The 21,923-nt window shown below is 44.8% G+C and overlaps 1 protein-coding gene across 3 annotated transcripts in view; it reads left to right on the top strand.

Moving 5' to 3' along the window:
- The window catches only part of PPP2R2B (protein phosphatase 2 regulatory subunit Bbeta), a 420,374-nt gene that overhangs the window by 353,103 nt on the left and 45,348 nt on the right, over positions 1-21,923 (top strand). For all 3 annotated transcript variants that reach the window (XM_080803440.1, XM_080803442.1, XM_080803441.1), the window contains 2 exons: positions 3,178-3,355; positions 17,271-17,435. In XM_080803440.1, the coding sequence (XP_080659566.1) occupies positions 3,178-3,355; positions 17,271-17,435 (343 nt within the window). The remainder of the gene's footprint in view (positions 1-3,177; positions 3,356-17,270; positions 17,436-21,923) is intronic.

Here is a 21,923-nt window from a genome sequence, read left to right on the forward strand (position 1 = left end):
AGAATTCCCAGAAACAATCATTCTTGAAGAATGATTGACACCGAGGAGTAAATGCCCAATAACTGTTTGCGAGGAGAGTTCCCAAGAGCAAAGACACTTTTTTTAATCCATTACAAAGTCTTGACTTGGATGCACCCTTCACTGGTGTTGATAGTGTATCATCTTCCTTTCCAACTTTTTACTTCGTTTGTCCTCTAACTTATACTCCACCGTACATCAGGAATGATCGCATCAAAACTTTGATCATACCACAGTCATTGAAAGTCTTTTTATTTCTGCCCATTTCTCTAAAGATAATAGCAAAAATCTTTTGGAGGTGGGGGGCTTGCCTGTGACCTCTCCTGTTACTTCATCTCTTACCAAGGTTCCCATCACTCCCTCTGTCTCACCCACATTGACCTATCTGCCCTTCATTCCTGTCCTACCCCCATCGCAGGACCTTTGCATGGACTATTTTCTCCAGCTAGAACATTCTTCTCTCCCCTCCCAGACTAGTAAACATCTTCTCATCCTTCACAGTTATCCATCCCAAACTTCCTCAGCATCAGCTCTCCAGAACTCTCTGGCCATGTTAAATCCCCCCTTGCATGATATCCTTTCCTTTGGGACACTTACTGCATTTTATTATGATATGACTTTGTATTTACCTCCTCCATCTAGACCAGCTGGATGAAGGCAGGAAGTGTCTGGTTTTGCTCACCAGTTGGATCCCCCGGCCCTTGCAGTCAAACGCTGTACCACTGCCCCCAGGACCTCGTATATAATGTAATAAATGTCTCTAAAGGGCGAGAAGGAGGGAGAACAAGAGGACATATTATCTCCACAGATCCCAACTACCCTTCCTGATAACTAGGGCATAGTGGGTATTACTGTTAATCACCCATGGTCACACAGCCTTTAGACATGTCATGAATCTGTGATGAGAACCCCGGTCTTACAGTTTTTGCCATCCCTGAGCTTATGCTCTAAAACCATCATCCATAATTGGGGGAGACGGCTCACAAAGACTTGCCCTCCCCTCCCTTTCCTGGTGTTCGGAGGATCCCTAGTTCTTCCTACATCCACGCCACCTGTCTAGCACCACGGCAATAGAGTACTCTGATTCTTCTTTTCTTTTTCTTCTTTTTTTTTAAGATTTTATTTATTTATTTCACAGAGATCACAAGTAGGCAGAGAGGCAGGCAGAGAGAGAGGGGAAAGCAGGCTCCCTGCTGAGCCAAGAGTCCTTGATCCCTGGACCCTGGGACCATGACCTGAGCTGAAGGCAGAGGCTTTAACCCACTGAGCCACCCAGGTGCCCCTACTCTGATTCTTCTGAATTATTTATTTGACTTAAAAACTCTCAGAAGTTCGAAGGAGCTAAGCTCCTCCAAGACTGAACTGGGAGAATTTTGTTTTATAAAATGTTACATTGTTGAGATGAGTATACTTCACAAACTGTAACCTTTGTTTCTGCCCTCTTCCCCTCACCCCCTGGGCTGAAACAAATCCAGAACTGAAGTCTTAATTGAGCACCTGGAAACGAATCAGTCAGCAAGTCCGCTTAGTTGCAAGAGATGACTTCCTTGAAAGGGAAATCGTTTTGGTCCTTTTACTTTCTTGTTTCTGGTAAAGGATCACATCTGTGTTTTGTGTTTTTTGTTTTGTTTTGTTTTGTTTTGTTTTGTTTTGTTTTGTTTTTAGTCTGTCCCCTGTCAGGCACTGGTAGGTTCTCTCTCACTTTCTCAGGAGCCAGTTCACCCGGGTGTAGTCAGAAGTGCCCTTGAATTCAAAGAGGGAGTCAAAAGAGCATTGGGTCTTTGTTCATATTTGCCAGGAAGAGCTTCGTGTGTTGGAATCGATGTAACCGCCTGATTCTTTGGCCTATGGGGAAGAAGACATTTGCTCAAATATTCTTATTCACTCATTCAACAAATAATCACTGAGTACAATTTATATATCAGTAAGATGACCGTATACTTTATTGTCCAAACTAGGACAGTTTTGATGTGGAAGTGGATATTATGTGGTTGGTACATGAAGACAACAGGTATAAACCAAGATTTTCCCAGGTAAAACAGGATGTCAATGAGTGCCCTATATGCTAATGGCTGAATTTGGGCTCTTAGAATCTTAGGTGGTGATATATTTTCCCAAAATGCCCTTAAAGATTGGAGAAAAAGCCAGGATGGGGTCTAGACCTCCTAAGCTCTGTGGTATAAATGTAGATCAAAGTTGAACTAGATATTTCTGAACCTTGCCCACAACTTCCTTCTTATTGATTTTTTTTTTTTGGTAATTTTTTTCAATGTTCCAAGATTCATTGTTTATGCACCACACCCAGTGCTCCATGCAATACGTGCCCTCCTTAATACCCACCACCAAGCTGACCCATCCCCCCCACCCCCCTCCCCTCCAAAACCCTCAGTCTGTTTCTCAGAGTCCACAGTCTCTCATGGCTCGTCTCCCCCTCTGATTTCCCCCAACGGACTTCTCCTCTCCTTCACTTACTCCGAAAGTAAGTGAAGCCATATGATAATTGACAACTTCCTTTTTAAACTACACTTCTTTTTTTTTTTTTAAGATTTTATTTATTGATTTGACAGAGAGGGACACAACCAGAGAGGGAACAGAAGCAGGGGGAGTGGGAGAGGAGAGAAGCAGGCTTCCTGCTGAACAGGGAGCCCGATGCAGGGCTCGATCCCAGAACCCTGGGATCATGACCTGAGCCGAAGGCAGAGGCTTAACAACTGAGCCACCCAGGTGCCCCACTATACTTCTTTTTGAAACAAACAAGCGAGCAGCTTGGAGCAACGGCTCTGAGAGCTAAGGACAGCACTGTAGATTCTAAGTTCAGTGCCCCTAGGATGAGGCCCCCTAGAGCAGCCAGGGAAAAACGCTCAGAACCTATAAAGGATGAAATTGCCCATGAGGGCTAAGTGATGGTGACATCTTTTGAAAAGGATGTAAAACTGAAAGGAATAGACCATAAATAAATAAATAAATAAATAAATAAATAAATAAATCTAAAAGCAGCAGAGGAGGCAGAAACCTGGGATTTATCAGTCTGCTTCTCTAACTTCAAGTTTTTAACTGTGGTCATGACTTTGTGTGTGATGGTGAAGGACATAAACATGCACACGTTTTCCCTGGTGAAGAGCTTTCGTTCTGAAGTGATCTGTTTCTCTTCCATCCCAGGTGCCTGTCCTGAGACCCATGGACCTGATGGTGGAGGCCACCCCGCGAAGAGTATTTGCCAACGCACACACATATCACATCAACTCTATATCAGTCAACAGCGACTATGAGACCTACATGTCAGCTGATGACCTGAGGATTAACCTCTGGAACTTTGAAATAACCAATCAAAGTTTTAGTATCCTTTCCTGGGGGCCAATGACCAGTTGGCTTGAATCATAAGTATTCAGGTATGATCAGGCTTGGGGGGAAGTAGAAGAGAAAGAAACCATCATTACCACTGCTCCTAGCAGTTGTGGAGGGCTGTTCCCTTTTCAATTGTGTCGGCATCCATCCTTCATCCTAACAAACTTAGAGAAGTATTGAATTACTGACGTAGTGGTCCAGCGCTGCCTGTGGGTTGGAACTCGGAGTCAGTTCATTGGCAAAGAGGCATTCGTGTGTCGTGAATTCAAGTCAGTTGCAACTTTGTCAACTATAAGATAAGACCCCAGAATTCAGTTAGGGTTCCTTCCTCTTGTGAAAGGATTTGTAAATGGCCTCTATGGGCAGCAGGTACTTGTGAGATGGTTTTCATTGTATCAGCATGGTAAAATAATACTGGCTGCCATTTATTGAATTCGAAGCACTACAATAGGAGCTTCATGCATTGACTCTCATTTTGAGAAGTGCATATATTGTAAGTTTACAGATTGATGAGTTTCCACAGAGCACACCTGTATAACCAGCATCCAGATCAAGAAACTAAACTGTGTTAGCAACCCTCACGACCCCATCATGCTTCCTTCTAGTCCCCATACATCAAAGGTATATTTGATATAACAACCCCCTAATGTAAATATCACTGTCCCCTATTTAGCTAAAATCCAGCAACATCAAGAAAATTGTTGAATGAGCATCTGAGCCAACATTCTAATTCCATTACAATGAGTCTCTGTTTCATAATATGGATGGGTCATTTATTCCCTACCTCTCCTGTGGTCCATCCCACCACAACCCTGACTCCTCACTTGAATTCCCATTCTCAGGTAATGATTTCTCTATCCAGGCTGCTGAGCACCTGACCTGGGAGTCAGTATGGACTTTTTTCTCTCACTCACCAACCTCCCTACCCCCAACCCAATCTATGAGTCCCACTAGTGCTTACTCTGAAGTATATCTCAGATCAGCTTCTTGCTTTCTCCCTTTCCACTCCTGCTACCTCCCCTACACGAGCATAGGCCACTATCCCTTCCTCTGCGTGACTACAGTAATCTCCTATTTAGTCTCCTTTTTTTTCTTGATCTACTACATAGTTCATGTTCCCATAAAAGATTGGACCTTTCAGTATTTAATTCAGATTTCATTCTTCCCCTGATTAAGACACTCTAATAACTTGCCAATGAATTTAGAATAAAACCCAAGTTCTTTACCTTGAACTATAAGATTCTCTATGGTCTGGTCCCTGCCTCCCTCTTTGATATCCTGTCATATCACTCTCCCCGAATTCACTCTGCTTCAGCCAACTCATCTCTTTTCTGTTCCTGGGTAAACCTTGATCTTACGTCTCTTCTTTGTATTTGCTGTCCCCTCTTTCTGGAATACTCTGTCCCCAGAGTTCACATGGCTAACTATATCCCATCATTCACATTTCAAACTCATGGCACCTCCTCAGAGGCCCTTTTCGCATTAACTACCAAGTAGCCACCAATAGCCCTCTATCCTTCTTATCTTCACAGTACATATCACTATTTGAAATTGTGTGCGTGTGTGTGTGCGTGTGTGTATTTTGGATTTCCCCATGTTTAAGTGTACATTCTAGGAGAGAAGGGGCTTTATATGATCCATTCCTGTATCTGAGTGCCTAGAACATTCTGAGATACAGAAAATGCCATTTTGATTAGCCAGGGCAAGTTTGAAGTGTGATAGATCACTGAAATGGAACTATCCAGTAGACAGTTGATTACTTTTTTTTAAGATTTACTTAGAGAGAATGAGCTGGGGGAGGAGCAGAGGGAGAGGAACAAGCAGACTCCCTACTGAGGAGGGAGCCTGACCCAGAGCTCAATCTCACAACCCTGGGATTGTCACCTTAGCTGAAACCAAGAGTCAGATGCTTAACTGACTGAGTCACCCAAGTGCCCCAGTGATCATGAAATTTAAGCTGGAAATTTCACTTAAAGAGTACATTGGTTATAGTAAAGCTATGAATCTTTTGATAAAAATAGACTACATAGTGTCTCAAACACAAAGAAGATGATTTCTGTTATAAAGTCCATTATGATCATCCCCACCAAAAAGCAAACTCCTCCAAACTCTGAATCAAAGAAATAGGTCCTTCCATCTTGCAGCTCCCCACTGTCACCAGCCTCACCTGCAGTCAAGACAACAAAAGGAAATATTGTAGAGGACCCCACACAGGAGGCTCTTTTGGGCCAGGCCCTCAAATAGCATGAATCCCATTGGTTAGAAGTCAGTCACATGTCTACCTCTAACTGCAAAGCAGGCTGGGAAATGTAGTGTAGCTATGTGTGTTTAAAAAATATACATATTGACCTGGTTTTGGTACACAGCTAGCTAGTCTCCACCACAGAAAAGTGCTTGATAGTTGCCCAAGGCTTTTTTTTCCTTACATCTTTATTTAAATCGCAATTAGTTAACTTACAGTGTTATATTAGTTTTAGCTGTACAATATGGTGATTCAACACTTGCATGTGTCACCTAGTGCTCATCACGACCCTCCTTAATGTCTATCACCTATTTCACCCATCCCCCACTCACCTCCCCTCCAGTAACCATTACTTTGTTCTCTATATGGAAGTGTCTGTTTCTTGGTTTGCCAAGGTCTTCTAAGAAAGGCAGTTTAAGCAAGCAATGGCAGTGATGGAGGCACTAAGACCTGACCCTCAGGACCATGACTGGCACCTCCTGTTGGTCACGGAGCAGACTCTACTTACTATCTGAGCCTCAGAAGACCTGCCTACAGATTATGTCTGGAAGTTCAGCTGCAAATAGGATGAATGTGGGTTGTGGTTCCCTCTCTCCCTTTACACCTTTTCCAAGAGCCAGGAATCTGCTCAGTCTCAGCTGCTGTCTCTCTGAGCGCCTGCTGTCCCCAGTCTAGGTGACATGTTTTCTGGATTTGCCTCTAGGCCTTCAAGAGGGAGGGGGGTTTCTTTAGGCATTTGGGGAGACAGATGCCTTGGGGAGAATGCAAAGGGGAAATATTAATAGCACAATTTAGGTTATATTCTGCAGATGTGTGACAGCCTGCCAGATGCTGGCATACAAATGAGACTGTGCCACTCACCCTGAAAGCAGCCATATGTAAAATCATCATCGTCATCATGAGGATGATGATCACTGATATCTATACAGTTCTTTTCAACCACACCGCCTTAAGTCCTGAGCTGACGGTACAAACTGGGACCCTTTTGCCTCTTGTCACTGAAGTGTAGCCACCTCTGGGGGAGGACGCGGCCAGCTTTCAAAACACCCTCAGAAAAACACCAGCCAGCAGGCAGCTCTTATTAAATCACACAGTGTTTAGTGCCATTTCCGTGATGCCTCTTATCCACTACGAAGGCTGGAAAATGTGGTTCAGGTTAGAATGCTGGGGGTTCCTGGAGCATGGTAGGAGTACTATGGGGATGGTAGTGAATGGCTTCTAAGCATGATGGGGCCTTTCTTTGTTTTCAGAATTAGCATTTATGACCATGACGACTAGAAAAGTAGAACTATCATATCAGTCCGATGATTTCATAGATCCTGAAAAATCCACTTAAGTTACAGAGGAAATATATGTGAAGAAAAGTGAATAGTAAGACAAACGGTCTTGCAGTCTGGTTAAAAAATAGTCATGACTTCCCCTGCCTGGCATTTGGTGTAACACTGGCATTATGGTTGAGAACACAGGCTGTGGAGTCCTTAAAGTTCTAGAAGCTCTCAAAGTCCTAACGTTCACTCTCAGCTCTACCACTTGCTGAGTATGGAAGCTTTAATATGGTTCTTAATTTATCCGGCCCTCTGTTTCATGATCTTTAGAGAGGAACTCTATCAAAGAGGATTGTGAGAACTTTTTAAAAGGTTATATTTTATTTATTTATATTTAAAAGATTTATATGTTTAATATGTGTATGTGGATAAATTTTATATATACAATTGACCCTTTGACAGCATAGGTTTGAACTACACCAGTCCACTTACACGCTGATTTTTTTTGATAAATGCAGTACAGTACTATAAATGTATTTTTCTCTTCCTTATGATATTTTTAATAATGTTCTCTTTACTCTAGCTTACTTTATTGTAAGAATACAGTATATAATTTTATATAGCATACAAAATATGTGTTAATCAACTCAGGTTATCAGTAAGGTTTCTGGTCAACAGTAAGGTATTAGTCATTAAGATTTAAGGGAGCCAAAATTTACATGTGGATTTTTGGTGTCTCTGACCCTAGTCCCCACATTGTTCAAGGGTCAACTGCATATAAAATATATCCATATATGTGTATATACCTATATATGTATGTATGTAGGTATGTGAACACATATAATGCTTGTACATATACAGACACATATATACATACAGAAACATATATGCTTAGGTCAGTGCCCTGCTAAATGAGTGATCAGCAGGTTTCAAAACAAGGATGATCATCATGGAAAGAAAAGGAAACTAAAAAAGTTGAGTGATAGTATAGTGGATTCTATTCTGCTTCATTCATTGTCTGGTCTTCTCCATTCTAGACTCCTCCTTTGGTTTTGCAGTTGGATGCTCTTTTCAAGATGTTGCTCATTCTACTCTAGATCCCACATACTTGCAGGATCTCTGAGGCCCGGGTCTTGTGTTTAATAACAGATCAGATTGAAGCATTTCTAGCCTCATGACAGCTTGAATCCTCTCCCTTCCCTCCATAGCCAGTCTGTCTTTGTCTTATATAACAGGTTCTGTCTTGAAATGGTCAGACCATGTAGCCTTAATGGGTTAACTACTTTAGGATAATAATAACAACTCATTGCTAGAGTAGTGACTTTCTAAGGCAAGAAGCAACCCTAATTTTCAAATTAGTTTTCTGTGGTATACTTCGGATACTTGGAACTCTCTCCTCAGGATTAAGAATGAGTTCACCGGGCCTTTACCTAGCCCAATATGGGACCTATTAATAGGCTCCTGTCAAGTAGAAGTAAAGATACAGCCCTCAGCAGCTGAATAGTGGGTACCTCGTTTAGTGGGCACTGCACTTTAGTGGGCACTGCACTTAAGCCATGGGGATAGAAAAAGTGAAAAGAAATTTCCTGCTTTCAGAATGACATTCATCAAATAATCGTTCCCTCCTGCCACATGCCCTTTGTACATGCTAGACCAATCTCCCCTGACCTCTTTGTAATTACAAACAGAAGAAAGCCCTGTGAGGAAAGGAAATACAGTTGTGTGAATGCTTCTTTTTTGAAATCTGATTCAGACGAGGGAGTAAAAGAAGACTTTGCAGAGGAATTGATGATCGAGTTGAGATCTGAAAGAGAAAGAGTGTGAGCTAACTTGGCAAAGAGGTCGGGGGAGATTGGTCTAGCATGTACAAAGGGCATGTGGCAAGAGGGAGGATGACGATGTTGGGGGAACTCTAAAAAGGCCATTGTGACTAGAGCTCAGAGAATGTGGTGGAACATAGTGTAAGCAAGCCTAAAATAGTCAGCAGAAGCCGCATCTTACAGAAGTCTGTTCTGTGGGCATGACACAGAACATCTCTGTGAGAGAAGACATCTGGAATCAGAGGGTGCTTCGTTACTGACCTTGGTCTTCACAGTCCTGTGCATCAGCTTCTATTGTCAACTAAGCTGGGGCCCTTTTGGACTTGATTCCCTCATGAGGGGACTTCAGCTCTTGGCTTTTGTCTCTCTTAGTACCTTGGACAGCGGCCTCCCTTTCATTCCGGTGGGATTCCACCAGCCAGGCTTTGAAGGAAACTGTGGGGCCTGATACCAGTTCATCTCCCTTATTGCTGCTCTGGCTTCCATCCACAAATGTACATATCACTCTGAGACTGGCATTTAGTGTAAAAGGAGAGCATTCCAGTGACAGCCCTGGTAGGTTTCCGAAGGTCTGGTGCTTTGCTTATGTGGCTGCTGACTCTCTGTGCCATACCTCGGATTTTATGAGATGAGGGATTTCCCTCTGCATGGAGAAAGCCCCTTGGACCTCATGTTGTCAAGGGAGCAGGCAAGAATGCAGCTAGGCAGACTTCTGGGGCTTTTTGAGCTTCCTAGAGAAGTAGAGCTTAATTGTTAGGAGTGCTTAGTAGTTAGTAGTAGTTAGCTTGGAAGTTAGACTCAGGAGTCACATTCAGTGGATTGGAATCCAGTTTTATCTCCTAAAATATGTGTGACCTTGAAAAGTTGCTTAACATATCTCTGACCCTCCATTTCCTCATCATATAAGGGAGATAATAATACCAGGTATCTTGTAAGGTTATTGTGGGTATTAAATGAAATCATCATGTCAACTTCTTAGCCAAGCACCTGGCACAGAGAAGAGACTTAATAAATAGAAGCTATTATTACCTGTAACATTTTCCCAGGCCTCTGTTCTTCTAATCTTGTTGCCTGGATCCCATTCTTTCAAAAAAAAAAAAAAGGTAAATAATTTACAGTATCCAGGCCTGGCATCTTGACCTACTATGGATTTTCTGCATTTTAAAAAACTCTGCCTAGGGAAGGCTGCTAAGTCACAATGACTTAAAGTAAAATCCATAAACATTTATTGAACACTTACTATGTGTACTGGAAATGCCAAGATGAGTAAAACTCCATCCCTGGTATTATGGCTCTTAAAATCTGAAGGGTAGATGAATCAGAGTTCAAACAAAGAAGCAAAACTCTTGGGGGAGCAGTGTGTGTATGTGTGTGTATCTGTCTGTTCGTCTGTCTTTCTGCCTACAGAGAGAGAGAAAGGACAGGAGGGAGTGGGACTTATTAAAATGAATTAGCCTTGCAGTTGTGTGGCTGGCCAAGCAGGTCCCAGATCTGTAAGGCAATCAGTCAGGAATGGAAAAATCACAGGTGGGTTGGAATAGCACAAACACGATTTGAAGCTTGTCCACACATCGTGGTCGGGAAGACAGAACAGTTTTGAACTCAGCAGCCTTTAGGAGTCACTTACTCAGGGAAGGCCTAAGCTTTCCCTTAAATATCTTCCAGCAGATTAACCCAGGCCCACCTAGGATAATCTTCCTTTGATGAACTTCAAGTCAACCTCTTGGGGTCTTTAATCACATCTGCAGAATCTCTTACAGCAGATTCCCTAACAATAGAACTTGTGGGAGGAAGAGTGTGTGTGTGTGTGTGTGTGTGTGTGTGTGTGTGTGTGTGAGAGAGAGAGAGAGAGAGAGATACACAACAGCTGTTTTCTCCCTTCTGTCCTCCAAACCTCCTGAGCCCATGTTAGCCCAACATAACCAGAAATATCCTACAAAGGGAACACTACGGATTCAGCCTAACCAAGTTAACATATCACAAAACCAGCAAAGCTAGTATGTGAACGGAGGGAGACAGACATGTCGTCAAAGTAGGGAAGGTGAGACTAACAATTTTTGGAGCCTGTATTAAGTACCAGGTATGTTTACACATCATCTCTTGTAGTTTCTGGCCTCTTTTTGTAGATGAGCTATCAAGTCTAAAGGCTTTCAAGATTATGTAGCTGGTCACAGACTTGGGGATTAAAATCTCAGTCACTCTTACCCCATACTCCAGTGAGATATCCTCTATCTCACCGTCTCAAATTATTCAGTTAGTACTAATAATATGGACTACATGTTAGATGTATTCAAGGTGCTAGGACACAGGACACAGGACAGGGAGAATCATGAAGCAAAGGCTAGAACGCATCATAAAGTAACATCCGAACTGACCTTTGAAGGGAATACTGGGTGTTTCCTAATGGCGGAATTCAAACTCTATGTCACGTGAATAGTAGAGTCCACAGTTATGGGATTTTCAAGTGCTCCTCCCCCAAATCATGAAGATAATCTCAGCCCAGTGTCTTTTGTAGCTCACTACGTACTCATAAGCAGTAACTAATGTGGCACCATGTGTCTCTTTGTCAGTCTCTCATATTGAGCCTAGCAGTTGGAAAACCCTTCATAAATATTTGCACATTGGCTTTTTTTAAGCTCTTAAAAGAGGAATATCCCTTAGAGTCCTCTTCAGAGATTGCTGGCATCTTATCACCAAGTAACACGTCCATTCAGCTAATAAGATCTGGAAGCTTGGTAATCAGTACTTAATATCCAAAGATTGCATTCAGACTTTGGAAAGGGGGAGAAAAAAAAACCCAAAGCAATTAATGACCCCTAAAAGGAAATCCAACTCTAATGTGGTTAAGACTGTTCTCCACCTTCAGTACTGGCAGACTCTAACTACGGCAACATGAAAAACTTCAACTGCTCTTGAACATGGGTGTCTTTTCCCCGGGCCAGTGTAGACTCCGCTCTCCAGCCTGGCCTGCAGAAAGGCCTCCTGTTCAGTTTTCCTGCCCTTGATCGGCTTAGGTGGGGCTTAGAAAGGAAATGAAACAAAACAAAAACAAAAGAAATCTTGTTATTATCAACAAAATCTGCACAGATAAAGACAGAAGCGTGCAAGGACGTCAGCTTCAAAAGCCCACGAAACTAATGCATAAGCTATCTGTGGAAAAATAATTTTTTTGAGATGGGATTATTCAGTCTACTGCAAAGCTATTTAATAACTTTTTCCATGAAATTATTTCATAATCAAAATTCTCAGAGGTTATTGGAGTAAATAGGATTATGCCCATTCAAAGATGAAAAAAATCAAAACCCAGAGAGAAAAAAATGGCTTTCCTATGTTCTGCAAGCAAAACAGACTTGGAATCAAAACTGAATCCCAGTCTCCTGACCCAGTTTTTTTCCAAGCGTGGTATTTATCACAGTATCATCTTGAACTTTACCCATCGTGATCAGGCCTCTGGTCTCTCACCTGTCTCATGGATGGTTCTAACACAAGGAAACTACTTTTTAATTTTTTATTGTTTAAAAATAAGTATTTATTGTGGAGATTATTAGAATCACCTATAATCTCACAGCTTAGTTTTGGTTGTATATACAGGGGATATACATCACAATTTAACATCATGCTAGCTAATTCAACTACAAGCGCTTAGAAAAACAAATAAACATTCAAAGGAGAAAAAAATCTTAACCCTATTTATCCAGAAAGCTGTCTTCCATTCAGCCTAGGACATACACACACCCTGTCCACCCACACACGTACCATTTCTCCCTCTCTTCCCTGCTTTCTTTTTCTGCTTAGCAGTTATTACTGTCCAGTATATTATATATTGTGTTGATCTGCCTTGCTTTGTGACCATATGCCCTGCTAGGATATAGGCTCCACAGATCAGGAGGATGTTTTAGATGTTTTGGTCATGGCTGTATCCACCCCCGCCCCCCCCCAACCCAGAAAAGTACTAGCAGTTTCTCTGTAAACATTTGTGGATTTACGTGAAGGAATGAATGAATGAATGAGCGAATGGTAAAAGTAAATTACCCTTTGTAAACTAGAGTTACTAAAGGGTAACTTACATGCTGACCTTCCATCTAATCCCTATAAGATACTAACCACATTTCCTTCCATTCTGTATTCTCTCTCTCTCTCTCTCTCTGTCTCTCTTTCTCTCTTTTTTTTACATGACTCTGGTCAGACTATGTATATATTTTGTATCTAACTTCTCTCACCTAATTTTATTTATATATATATATATACACACACACACACATATATATATGTGTGTATATATATATATAATATGTACACATTTACACTATACATATATACTTATAGTATATATACTATATAATTCATATAATACCTTGTCTTTTCCTGTCCTGAAATACTGCTTGATTAAAAGAAAATGTGGAAATGATAACTGATAATTGAAAATTCATAGACCCACCCAGATGGAACTATTACTAACATTTAGAATCTTGCCTTTTGGCTCATCAGTTCCAGAGTGTAAGTTTTAAATGACCTTATGATCGTGCTATAGATGCAGTGTTTCACAGCTTTTTAACAGATTTAGAATTTCATTGCAAAAACAATTTAATGAGGAAGATCAAAATTTACTTACTCGTTTCCCTATTTCTGTATATACAGTTTATTGTTGCTCTCTTTTTTTTTTTATCGTGTTGCAGTAGACTTTTTTTTTTTTTTTTTTTGGTAGAAAGCTTTTTCCAAATTGGAGATGAAGGAAATGACTTTTGAACGGCCCCCGTGCTACCCCTTAGCGTCCTGCCATTACCTTCTCCATTCCCTCACCCCACTGGTGATGTAATTTATGACTCTGGCTTCTTATTTGTTTGAAGCCAATCCCTTAAGGGGTGACCTCCCAGTGTCTTCAATTATTATTTTAAATGATGCCTTAGGCCCTGCCTGGCACAGTGATGCCCTCACCTTCCCTCCTTCCGCCTTCCAAGCATGGAGCTCAGCTGCCAAACTAGCTGTGCCCCCTCCTGTCCTCAGAGCTGCCTCCAGAGTCCCAACAGAGAAGCAGATTAACCCCTTTTGTTAGCAGAGGTAATTTGTCTGGGCTCAGCATTAATAAGGAATGCCATAAGCAGTTGGGGTCAGGAAGAACAGATCTGTCAAGCCCCAGGGTTAATTTAATAGCAATCTGTTGGCTGTCTGCCTTGTATATTAGCCATGAATCCGGTGTTATGCTTTGCTTTTGCCATTTAGTTCTTCGGGACAACAGGGAAATAATTTGGATAGAGAGTTCTAAAGCAGAGGGAAGAGAAAATTGACTGTCAAAATGCATCATTCTGTTTTCAAGATAATACAGGAAGCCACGCACTGCTTATCTCTTTTCTCTTTCCCTCCCAACATGAAGGGCAAAACCACATATGCCGAAGGCGTGCATCTCCCTTTAGAACAGAGTAAGAGGAAAGTCCTGGGTTTCTGGATGAGGCAGATGTGAAATACCCCATCCCTTCATCCCCGTCAGCCGCAGAATTTTGGTAACTAGTCCCCTCCCGCATGTTTTTTAGAACTCAGCAGATCCTCCATCAGTGAACAGTTCAAGAAATCCCATATGTTTCTGTTCCAATTGATGGTCCAAAACAGAAAAAAATAATTATCCCATCATAGGAGACAGGAATCCTGCGTCAGATGCTGTGTCCAAACTCTGATTCTGAAAAGTGCGGCCACCAAAGTGGTCAGTGAATTTAAAAAACACAGGCTGTCCTCTGGGATTAGCTGGAGGGAGTCTCAAGAGAGCCAGGATGACTGCAGTCAGAAGGGCTGTCTCTGGAAGGGCCCCTCTTCAGGGGAGGGAGAGTAGCCTGTGGCCAAGCTCCCAGGCCCTGAAGTCAGACAGACAGGGTTCAGGGTTCGAAATCCAGCTCCGCTCCCCTGCTAGTCCTGTGACCTTGGTTACTTGATCTCAGTTACTGCTTCTTCCCGTGGAGAGTAGGCCTGTTCCTAGTACTGACCTCAGAAGGCAGAGATGAAGGTCAAATGAGACAATGGGTGGCACCCGGTAAATATTAACTGTTGATTATTATCCTCTTGCTGTCCTTGGCATCGCAGTTATTAAGGAGAGAATTGGAGCCATTGCCAAACCCCGTGGAGTCAGACATTCTAGTCAAAAGGGCGATGCTTGGGGATGAGGGATGATGGGGAGGCGTAAACGTCCAGCTTGGGTGGAAGGGAGGGAGCTGGGATCCAGAGGAAGCAGCCCTAAGCAGAGTCCGGAGCCCATGCCCGTGGTGCTGTTCTGGGTGCTGGGGGATGTTCCTTCCTGCTTTCATGGATATCTTTAAGCACTGCATTTTCACACGTTCTGACTTCAGGCCGTTATTTTTAGGTAAGAAAGAAATAACAGTAGCTGTAGCACCTCCCCCTCCCACACAGCAACGATCCCTTCCAGTTAGGCTTGTTTTTAGAGCTCTCCTGGTAGCGGTTGAGAAAGCTGACACCAGATTTTCGTGCCCTATTTTAGGAAAAGAGAAACACGCTCCCTGGCGTGCTAGGCTCTGGAGGTTCTTTCCAGAGGGCGATGAGATCTGACAGCAGCTACACGCGAGCCTCTGCTCACCGGATCCCGGAGCCGTGGCCACCTAAGCCCAGGGCAGGGGTCTGGTGGGGGGGGGGGTGAAGAGCAGAAGAGAACATCAGAGAGGCAGCTTGGGGCCTCCTGGGGCCCAGTCTCCTGCGCCCCAGCATGCAGTGCTAACTGCAATCAGATTTAAAACCATGGCAGCCGTTGAGTTGACAGGTAGTGTTTTGTGAATCCAGGGGACCCACCGGCTCTGGAGACCCAAGTCATATTTGCATCTGGGTTTGGTGGGGGAAATGGTAGTAAAACGTAGTGTTAGTTGAGTCGCAAACTAATTTTAGAAAGCCCCGACAAGGCTTCTGAGAGATAATTGAAGGGGAGAAGGACACAACAGCCTACAGAGCCCTTATGGCGCCAGATGCCTGCTGGAGCATAGGAGACATGCGGGAATGGGTGACTGTGTCCGTGCTGGTGTAACTGAAGATACCAGCACATATACTTGTACCTCGTGTGTGCTCCAAGCAGGGGACTGTGCCCCTAACTTTATGAAAAGCAGAAAAGGTTTTCCTCCATCCCAGCCTAATAGCAGAGTCTGTGTCATGTTACTACTTGTTCAGTCGATGCACTGTTTCCCGAAACGGGATGGACGAGCTCCCGACACAGATATCAACAATTGTATCTTAATTGATATGCATTTATTTCACATATATTATTTAAAATGTAACTAGCCCCTTAAACCCATTTCATGACTTCTAAGCTTACAGCTTCGACAAGGCTAAGGAAGCGAAGGGAGTCGATAGTGAAGCCAATCGGAGGGACACACGTTAAGCAGAACCCCGCTGGAGATGTACACATGGGCTCAGTCACAAAGGGGGCTCACGAGTGGGGAAGTCTAGGAAAAGTGGGAATCGCTTTGGTCAGGTTTCCCGTGTGACAGCGTCCGTGTCATGAGCCCCATGCCTTTGCAGGCAGTTTCAGGCCCTCAGCACCTCAGCCAGGTGTCCCCCCAACCTGCACGCAGGTCCCCCGAGCTCTGGGGTGGCACAGACCCGTCCCTTCCCTCCTGATGGACCTCGTGCCCACAGAGTCACGTCCATAATTCAAAGACCAGATGTTTCATTTCAGTATACAGGGATGTGGCCTTGAAAAATGGAGTTATAATAATTCTTGATCAGAAAGGAAAATACTGAGGAAGAAAAAAAAAACATGATAAAGATATGTTCCATGGGAGACTGAAACTGTTCCACCGTACAACTGGAGGGCTTTTTTTCAGGCACTTAAACTCCCAGCCAAGCCCTAAAGCAAATCACAGCTTCTGGAAGCTTGAGGTCCCATGTATCTTCGGGGAGCGAAATGGTGCATAATTCCTCGAGAGCACAATTTTTCGCCTGAGAGGAAACACGGGGCAGGCCCCCCTCTCCACCCCTGACAAATGGGGATTCAGGAAGGGACAGGTTATCGCAATGTTCTGAGGCTTAACTGAACTAAAATACACGATCTGCTTTGCACAGCAATGGGCCTAGAGTCAGTGCTCACTAAGTAGTAGTAGCAGCCACTGTTACTCTCACTGGTGTGCTGTTAAAGATCTCAGGGATTTCATGGGAGAGGATTCACAGTCTACTGCGGACCTCAGTTATCAGCCCAGAAGTCTAGGGAAAGATGCAGGTAAACTGAATTATTTAGCTGGATAGGACTGGCTTCGTGACCACTGTTGTCAGAGAAGAAGTGAAAGTCTTTGCAGTTCAGCACATGTTAGCGTGATAGCGTGAGCAGGTAAGTCTGGTGGTCGATGGGGCATGTTCTCCCTGGGGGGACGATGAAATATCCTAAGGGGCCAAGGAGACGGGAGTTCTAATGACGCCTCCGAGCCCTGGGCATCCCTGGGCCTCTCTGCCAAGACCAGAAAGCCCTGCCCGTGTGCTCTTGGGGTTCCTCTGCGGATTCCCCGCGTGCGGTAAATACTTGCAGGTTACACGAAAATCAGGTGGTGCTGCTACTCCTCCCCTGAGGTCCCGGTTCCGTCCTTGACCCGCCTGTGCCAGATATCGTGGACATTAAGCCCGCCAACATGGAGGAGCTCACGGAGGTGATCACAGCGGCTGAGTTCCACCCGCATCACTGCAACAGCTTCGTGTACAGCAGCAGCAAAGGGACGATCCGGCTGTGTGACATGAGGGCATCAGCCTTGTGTGACAGGCACAGCAAATGTAAGTAGCGAGCCTTGCGCCGCAGATGGGGTGCGCCGGGTGGGCGGGCCCCAGACCTGCGGGAGGAGGAGGGGAGAGCCTAGAGGGCGCGGATCCCCGTCCCCACCTGACAGCCTCCGGTGGCCAAGTCCAGGCGTTGGCCTGACTCAGGAGTCCGCTCCACATCTAGTGTTTTGGTACAGGTGACCCTTCGAGTTCAATTCCACCAATGTTTGCTTAAGGTTATGGAATCCCCAAGTGAATGGGACACGAGCCCGGTCACATCACCTTGTGATCTGATCCGAATTATGTTTTAGCATCGCTCTGGCTGCTGTGGGGAGAATGAGCTTGAGGAATCCCCTGAAGGGAGGCCAGTTTGGGGATCACTGCGATAGGCTGGTGGGGGGCAGGGGGAGGAGTGTGGCCTGGATCAGGGCTGGTGGCTTCTGGACAGATTGTCACAGTCAAGAGGGCCCCTGGACCATGTGAGAGGCTGAGAGTAGGCAGGCAATCACGAATGGTGGCTGGGGGTGTGATGAGGTTAATCACAGCCTACTGCATATTTAAAACTTGCTATGGGAGTAGATCTTAAAAGTTCTCTTTGCCAGAAAAAGAATTTGTAACACTCTGCAGTGCTGAATGTTAACTAGGCTTATTGTTGATTATTTTGTGATGTATACATACATCAAACCCTTCCGTCGAATGCCTGAAACTAACACAATGTCATATTTCGAGTGTATCAATTAAAAAAAAATAATAATACCCATGGGGAGGGGTTAGTGCCTTCCTGAAGAGGATGTGGCTTTGGGAGCCAGAACTCTAGAGGTCCCAGTGGCCCTAGTGGGCACCGGAGAAGAGCTTCAGAGAAAGGGGATGGGTTAAACAAGCAGCAGCGAGACTCAAAGGTCATGTTTGTGCAGGTTTTCAAGCCACTGTTGGAGAGAAGTAGCTCCAAACTAGTGGGGACTGAGTGCTTAGAAGCCAAAGGCTCTAAGACCCCTGTGAGCAGGTGAAGTGTACAGACACTGACAGCGAGTCCTGTGGAGGACAGGGTGGTCCTGGAACTTTCTAGAAAAGAAAGTGCTCCCAGAGAAGAAGTGTCTGCAGGCAGTGATAATCCGTGTCTAGTGTCAGGCTAAGTAACATGAAGCTGCCAAGATGCTCAGGGGTGACCAGAGCTCTTTTCGTTCCCCCATCACCTTCTGCTTTTTAGCCTATACCGTTGGCTGTGGAGACCGAGAAAAGAAGACTTTCTCTCCCATTGTCCCGGTTTCCAGATTCACTTCCTGACATGAGTGATAGGATGACTGAGTCAGTGTATGGCCAGGACAGGGGTGAATATCTGTGTCATTTTCATCATCTTTCCTTGCTCTTTGGGCGTGAGAAGTATCACACAGGGGAGCTGGTGTGTAGACTATGGTGGCGTGTAGACCGTGGTGGTGTGTAGACTGTGGGTTCTGGAGCCGCGTAGACCCAGGTCAGAGCCAGGCTTCACCCCTTCTGGGCTGCCTGACTTTGTCCATCTGTCCCTAACCTTTCCAAGCCTGTTTTCTCATCTCCAAAACAGGTAAAACAGTAATTTCCATCACACGAGTTTGCCATGGGGCCTAGAGGAACGATTAACAGTTGTGTATTCTATGCTTACAGCAGATTTCAATTCAGATTATCTATATTCCAAGTGCTCTCAGTAGCCACATGTGGCACATGGCTATCATATTAGTACCAGTTTAGGACATTGCCATCATGGTGGGAAGTTCTATTGGAGAGCGCCTTTCTAGACGGTAGCTCTTTGGACCTATTCTGTCTTCTTCATAGCTGTCTCCCCAGCACCTAAACCAGGGCCTGGCACATGAGAGATGATTAATAAATACGTGCTCCTGCGGGGGATGGCACTGATCTTTGAGCAGGACTTAACTTACATAAGCAGGCGGGAGGAAACATATTCAAGGCAGAGGGATCGGCGTGGGCAAAGGTGCCGAGACACGAAAGATCGGAACGTTTGCTGGACTGCAGGGTGAGTGAGAAGGCTGGTACGTAGGGAAGGACTTGGAGAAGGAAGTGAGTTGGAGCTCAGGAGGGATGCAGGAGCCCGATTGTATGGCCATCTTGAAGAACTTGGATGTTTTCCCCAGCCCAGTGAACAGTCCCTGGAGTAACCAAGGGAGGAATGAGATGAGGATTTCTCCCAGTCAGAGGCTGGCCGCTAAGAGGGAGAAAAGAGAGACAAGGAAACAAGTTCGGAGGATACTACCATGTGGACAGGGATTTCTAACAGCAGCACTATTGAATCTGGGGCACATAGTTCTCCGGAGAAGGGTGTTGTCCTTTATATAACGTTTAGCATCTCTGGCCTTCTCCCCACTGGTTGTGAGTGGCCAAAGCAAGCTGGGACAACCGAAATGATCTGCTGATGTCGTGAAATACCAGGGAGTGGGGGGGAGAAAATTGCTCCTGGTTAAGAACTACATATCTAGACTGAAATCCCTTATCATGCCTTCAGCGTGATTTTCTTGTATCCGTGATGTGTCTTTTACTGTCGAGAACTCTGAGGGGCTCACTGCAAAGCTAAGTCATCTCCTGCATTTGGTGCATTTAAAATTTGGCTCATGACCTGAGATGGACCCAGGCAACATTTCAGGCACAGTTTTAACACTCAAATGAGTGGTGGAGACAGGGGTTGGGCTGTTCCGCAGAGGTGGGACACTTGTGATAGATGTCACAAGGAAAGCAGAGGCTGAGTAGTCCTTCTGAACACACGTAGGATCTGGTTAGGTGGGAAGGGGGGTGGTGCTGGGTGGCGCACACAGAATGGGCAAAAGCCTGAAGTTAGGAAGTTACATGGAACCTTCAAATAGAGTCAGGTTTGGGGGAACAAATATCAAAGAAAGAGGTAAAAGAGGGGTGTGGTTCATATCAGGTTGTTCCTTGAAGATCAAAATTAAATGCGTATGACCTCAAGTATTCATTCATTCATGTGTTTGTTCATTTACTCATTGAGTACAGACCCCACACTCAGAGTCTGGCTCCTGTGGTAGCCAGTGCTTCTTAAGCGTTTCCCCCAACTACTCACAGCTCGCAGGCCAGGCCACGAGCCTGGCCACAGAACAGGAAGGGCCTCCAGCAGCAGTCCAACCTCTCACGCAGGCCCTGGGTGGCCCGGCCCACCCGCACAGACAGAACGGCCGAGGCCAGAGTCCCTGGGGGAGGTGCCGACCACCACAGACCTACTCTGAAGTCTTATTTTTCTATTCTGAAATTTCACAGGAATGGTGCATTTTACTCCCACAGAATGTTGATTTTCAGTTTGATTTAATAATTACATTTCTCCCCCACTCCCAGATTTCAAGCAGAATGGATGTTTCCCAAAAGATACAGTGTACAGCCTATGTCTTTCTGAACTGCCTGGTGCATCCCTGTATCTTCCTCCCCCTCAGATACGTCTGTGTGGCCCAGGTTGAGAAACACAATCCCTAGTATGTGGAGAGTGAGTTGAGATCATTTGGCTGGAGAACAGAGTGACAGAATTTATGTTTTATGGAAGATGAACATGGTAGTGGTGGGAAGAAAGGACAATTAGAACATTTGGCATTCATCTCAGTACAAAGGTAATTCATAACCTACATAAGGGTGGTGGCTATGGAAATCAGAAGGAAGGGAAGAGGGAAAGGAACCTTTTTAAAAAATAACCGTGGGCACCGTAAACAGTATCAGAGGTTGGCATTTGTGGTGCATGGATACTGGTTGTTCATTGTCCTCCCCTTCTAGACGCCGCCCCTCTGAGGTTAAGAACTAAATCTGTTTTTACTCACATCACATTGCCAACACCTGGCGCATAAGTAGGTGCTCAGTAAATACTCAGTAAAGGCATTAACGCCTGAGGGTGATATAAACAGCGTGTGGAACAGGGACCATTGAGAAGCCACACTGGGGCATAGTGAAGAGTTGGGATTCAGTGGGGGACGTGCTCTGTGTGGGGTGACATGAGCTACCTCGGGGGGCCGACCTCTCTGGTGAGTGAAGGCAGATCTGGCCACTGGGCCGCTACCCAGAGTGGATGTGGGAGATGGCACGAGGGGCCCAGTGTCCTCACGGCCCAGTGTGGCAGACAGAAGCCTGGGCTTAGGAGTCAGACTCAGACATTGAGGAGGTAGGATGAATCCTGAACCCTTAAGTGTGGGAAAAGGACAAGGCCTTAGAAGCTGCCAGAGCTAGAAAGGTTTTGAGCAGAAGCTTTGGAATCAGAACTCACTCTGACATTCAATTACTAGGTGACCTCGGGCAAGTTATTTAATTCTTCTGAGCCCCATGTTCCTCATTTGAAAGTAGAAATCATCAAGACAGCCTCCTCGGGCTGGTGGTTCACGAGAAGTAAATGTCATCACATGTGTGAGACGCTGGCGTCTGCCAGGCATGCAAGAGGCAGGAAGGGGCACAGACGACCTGAATCTCCCTATTCCAGGCCTGCAGCTGGGGCATAGCACGAAAGCCTCAACCCTTTTTCCAGATATA

The sequence above is a fragment of the Martes martes genome (assembly GCF_963455335.1).
Source record: "Martes martes genome assembly, chromosome: 5".
Lineage (NCBI taxonomy): Eukaryota > Metazoa > Chordata > Mammalia > Carnivora > Mustelidae > Martes > Martes martes.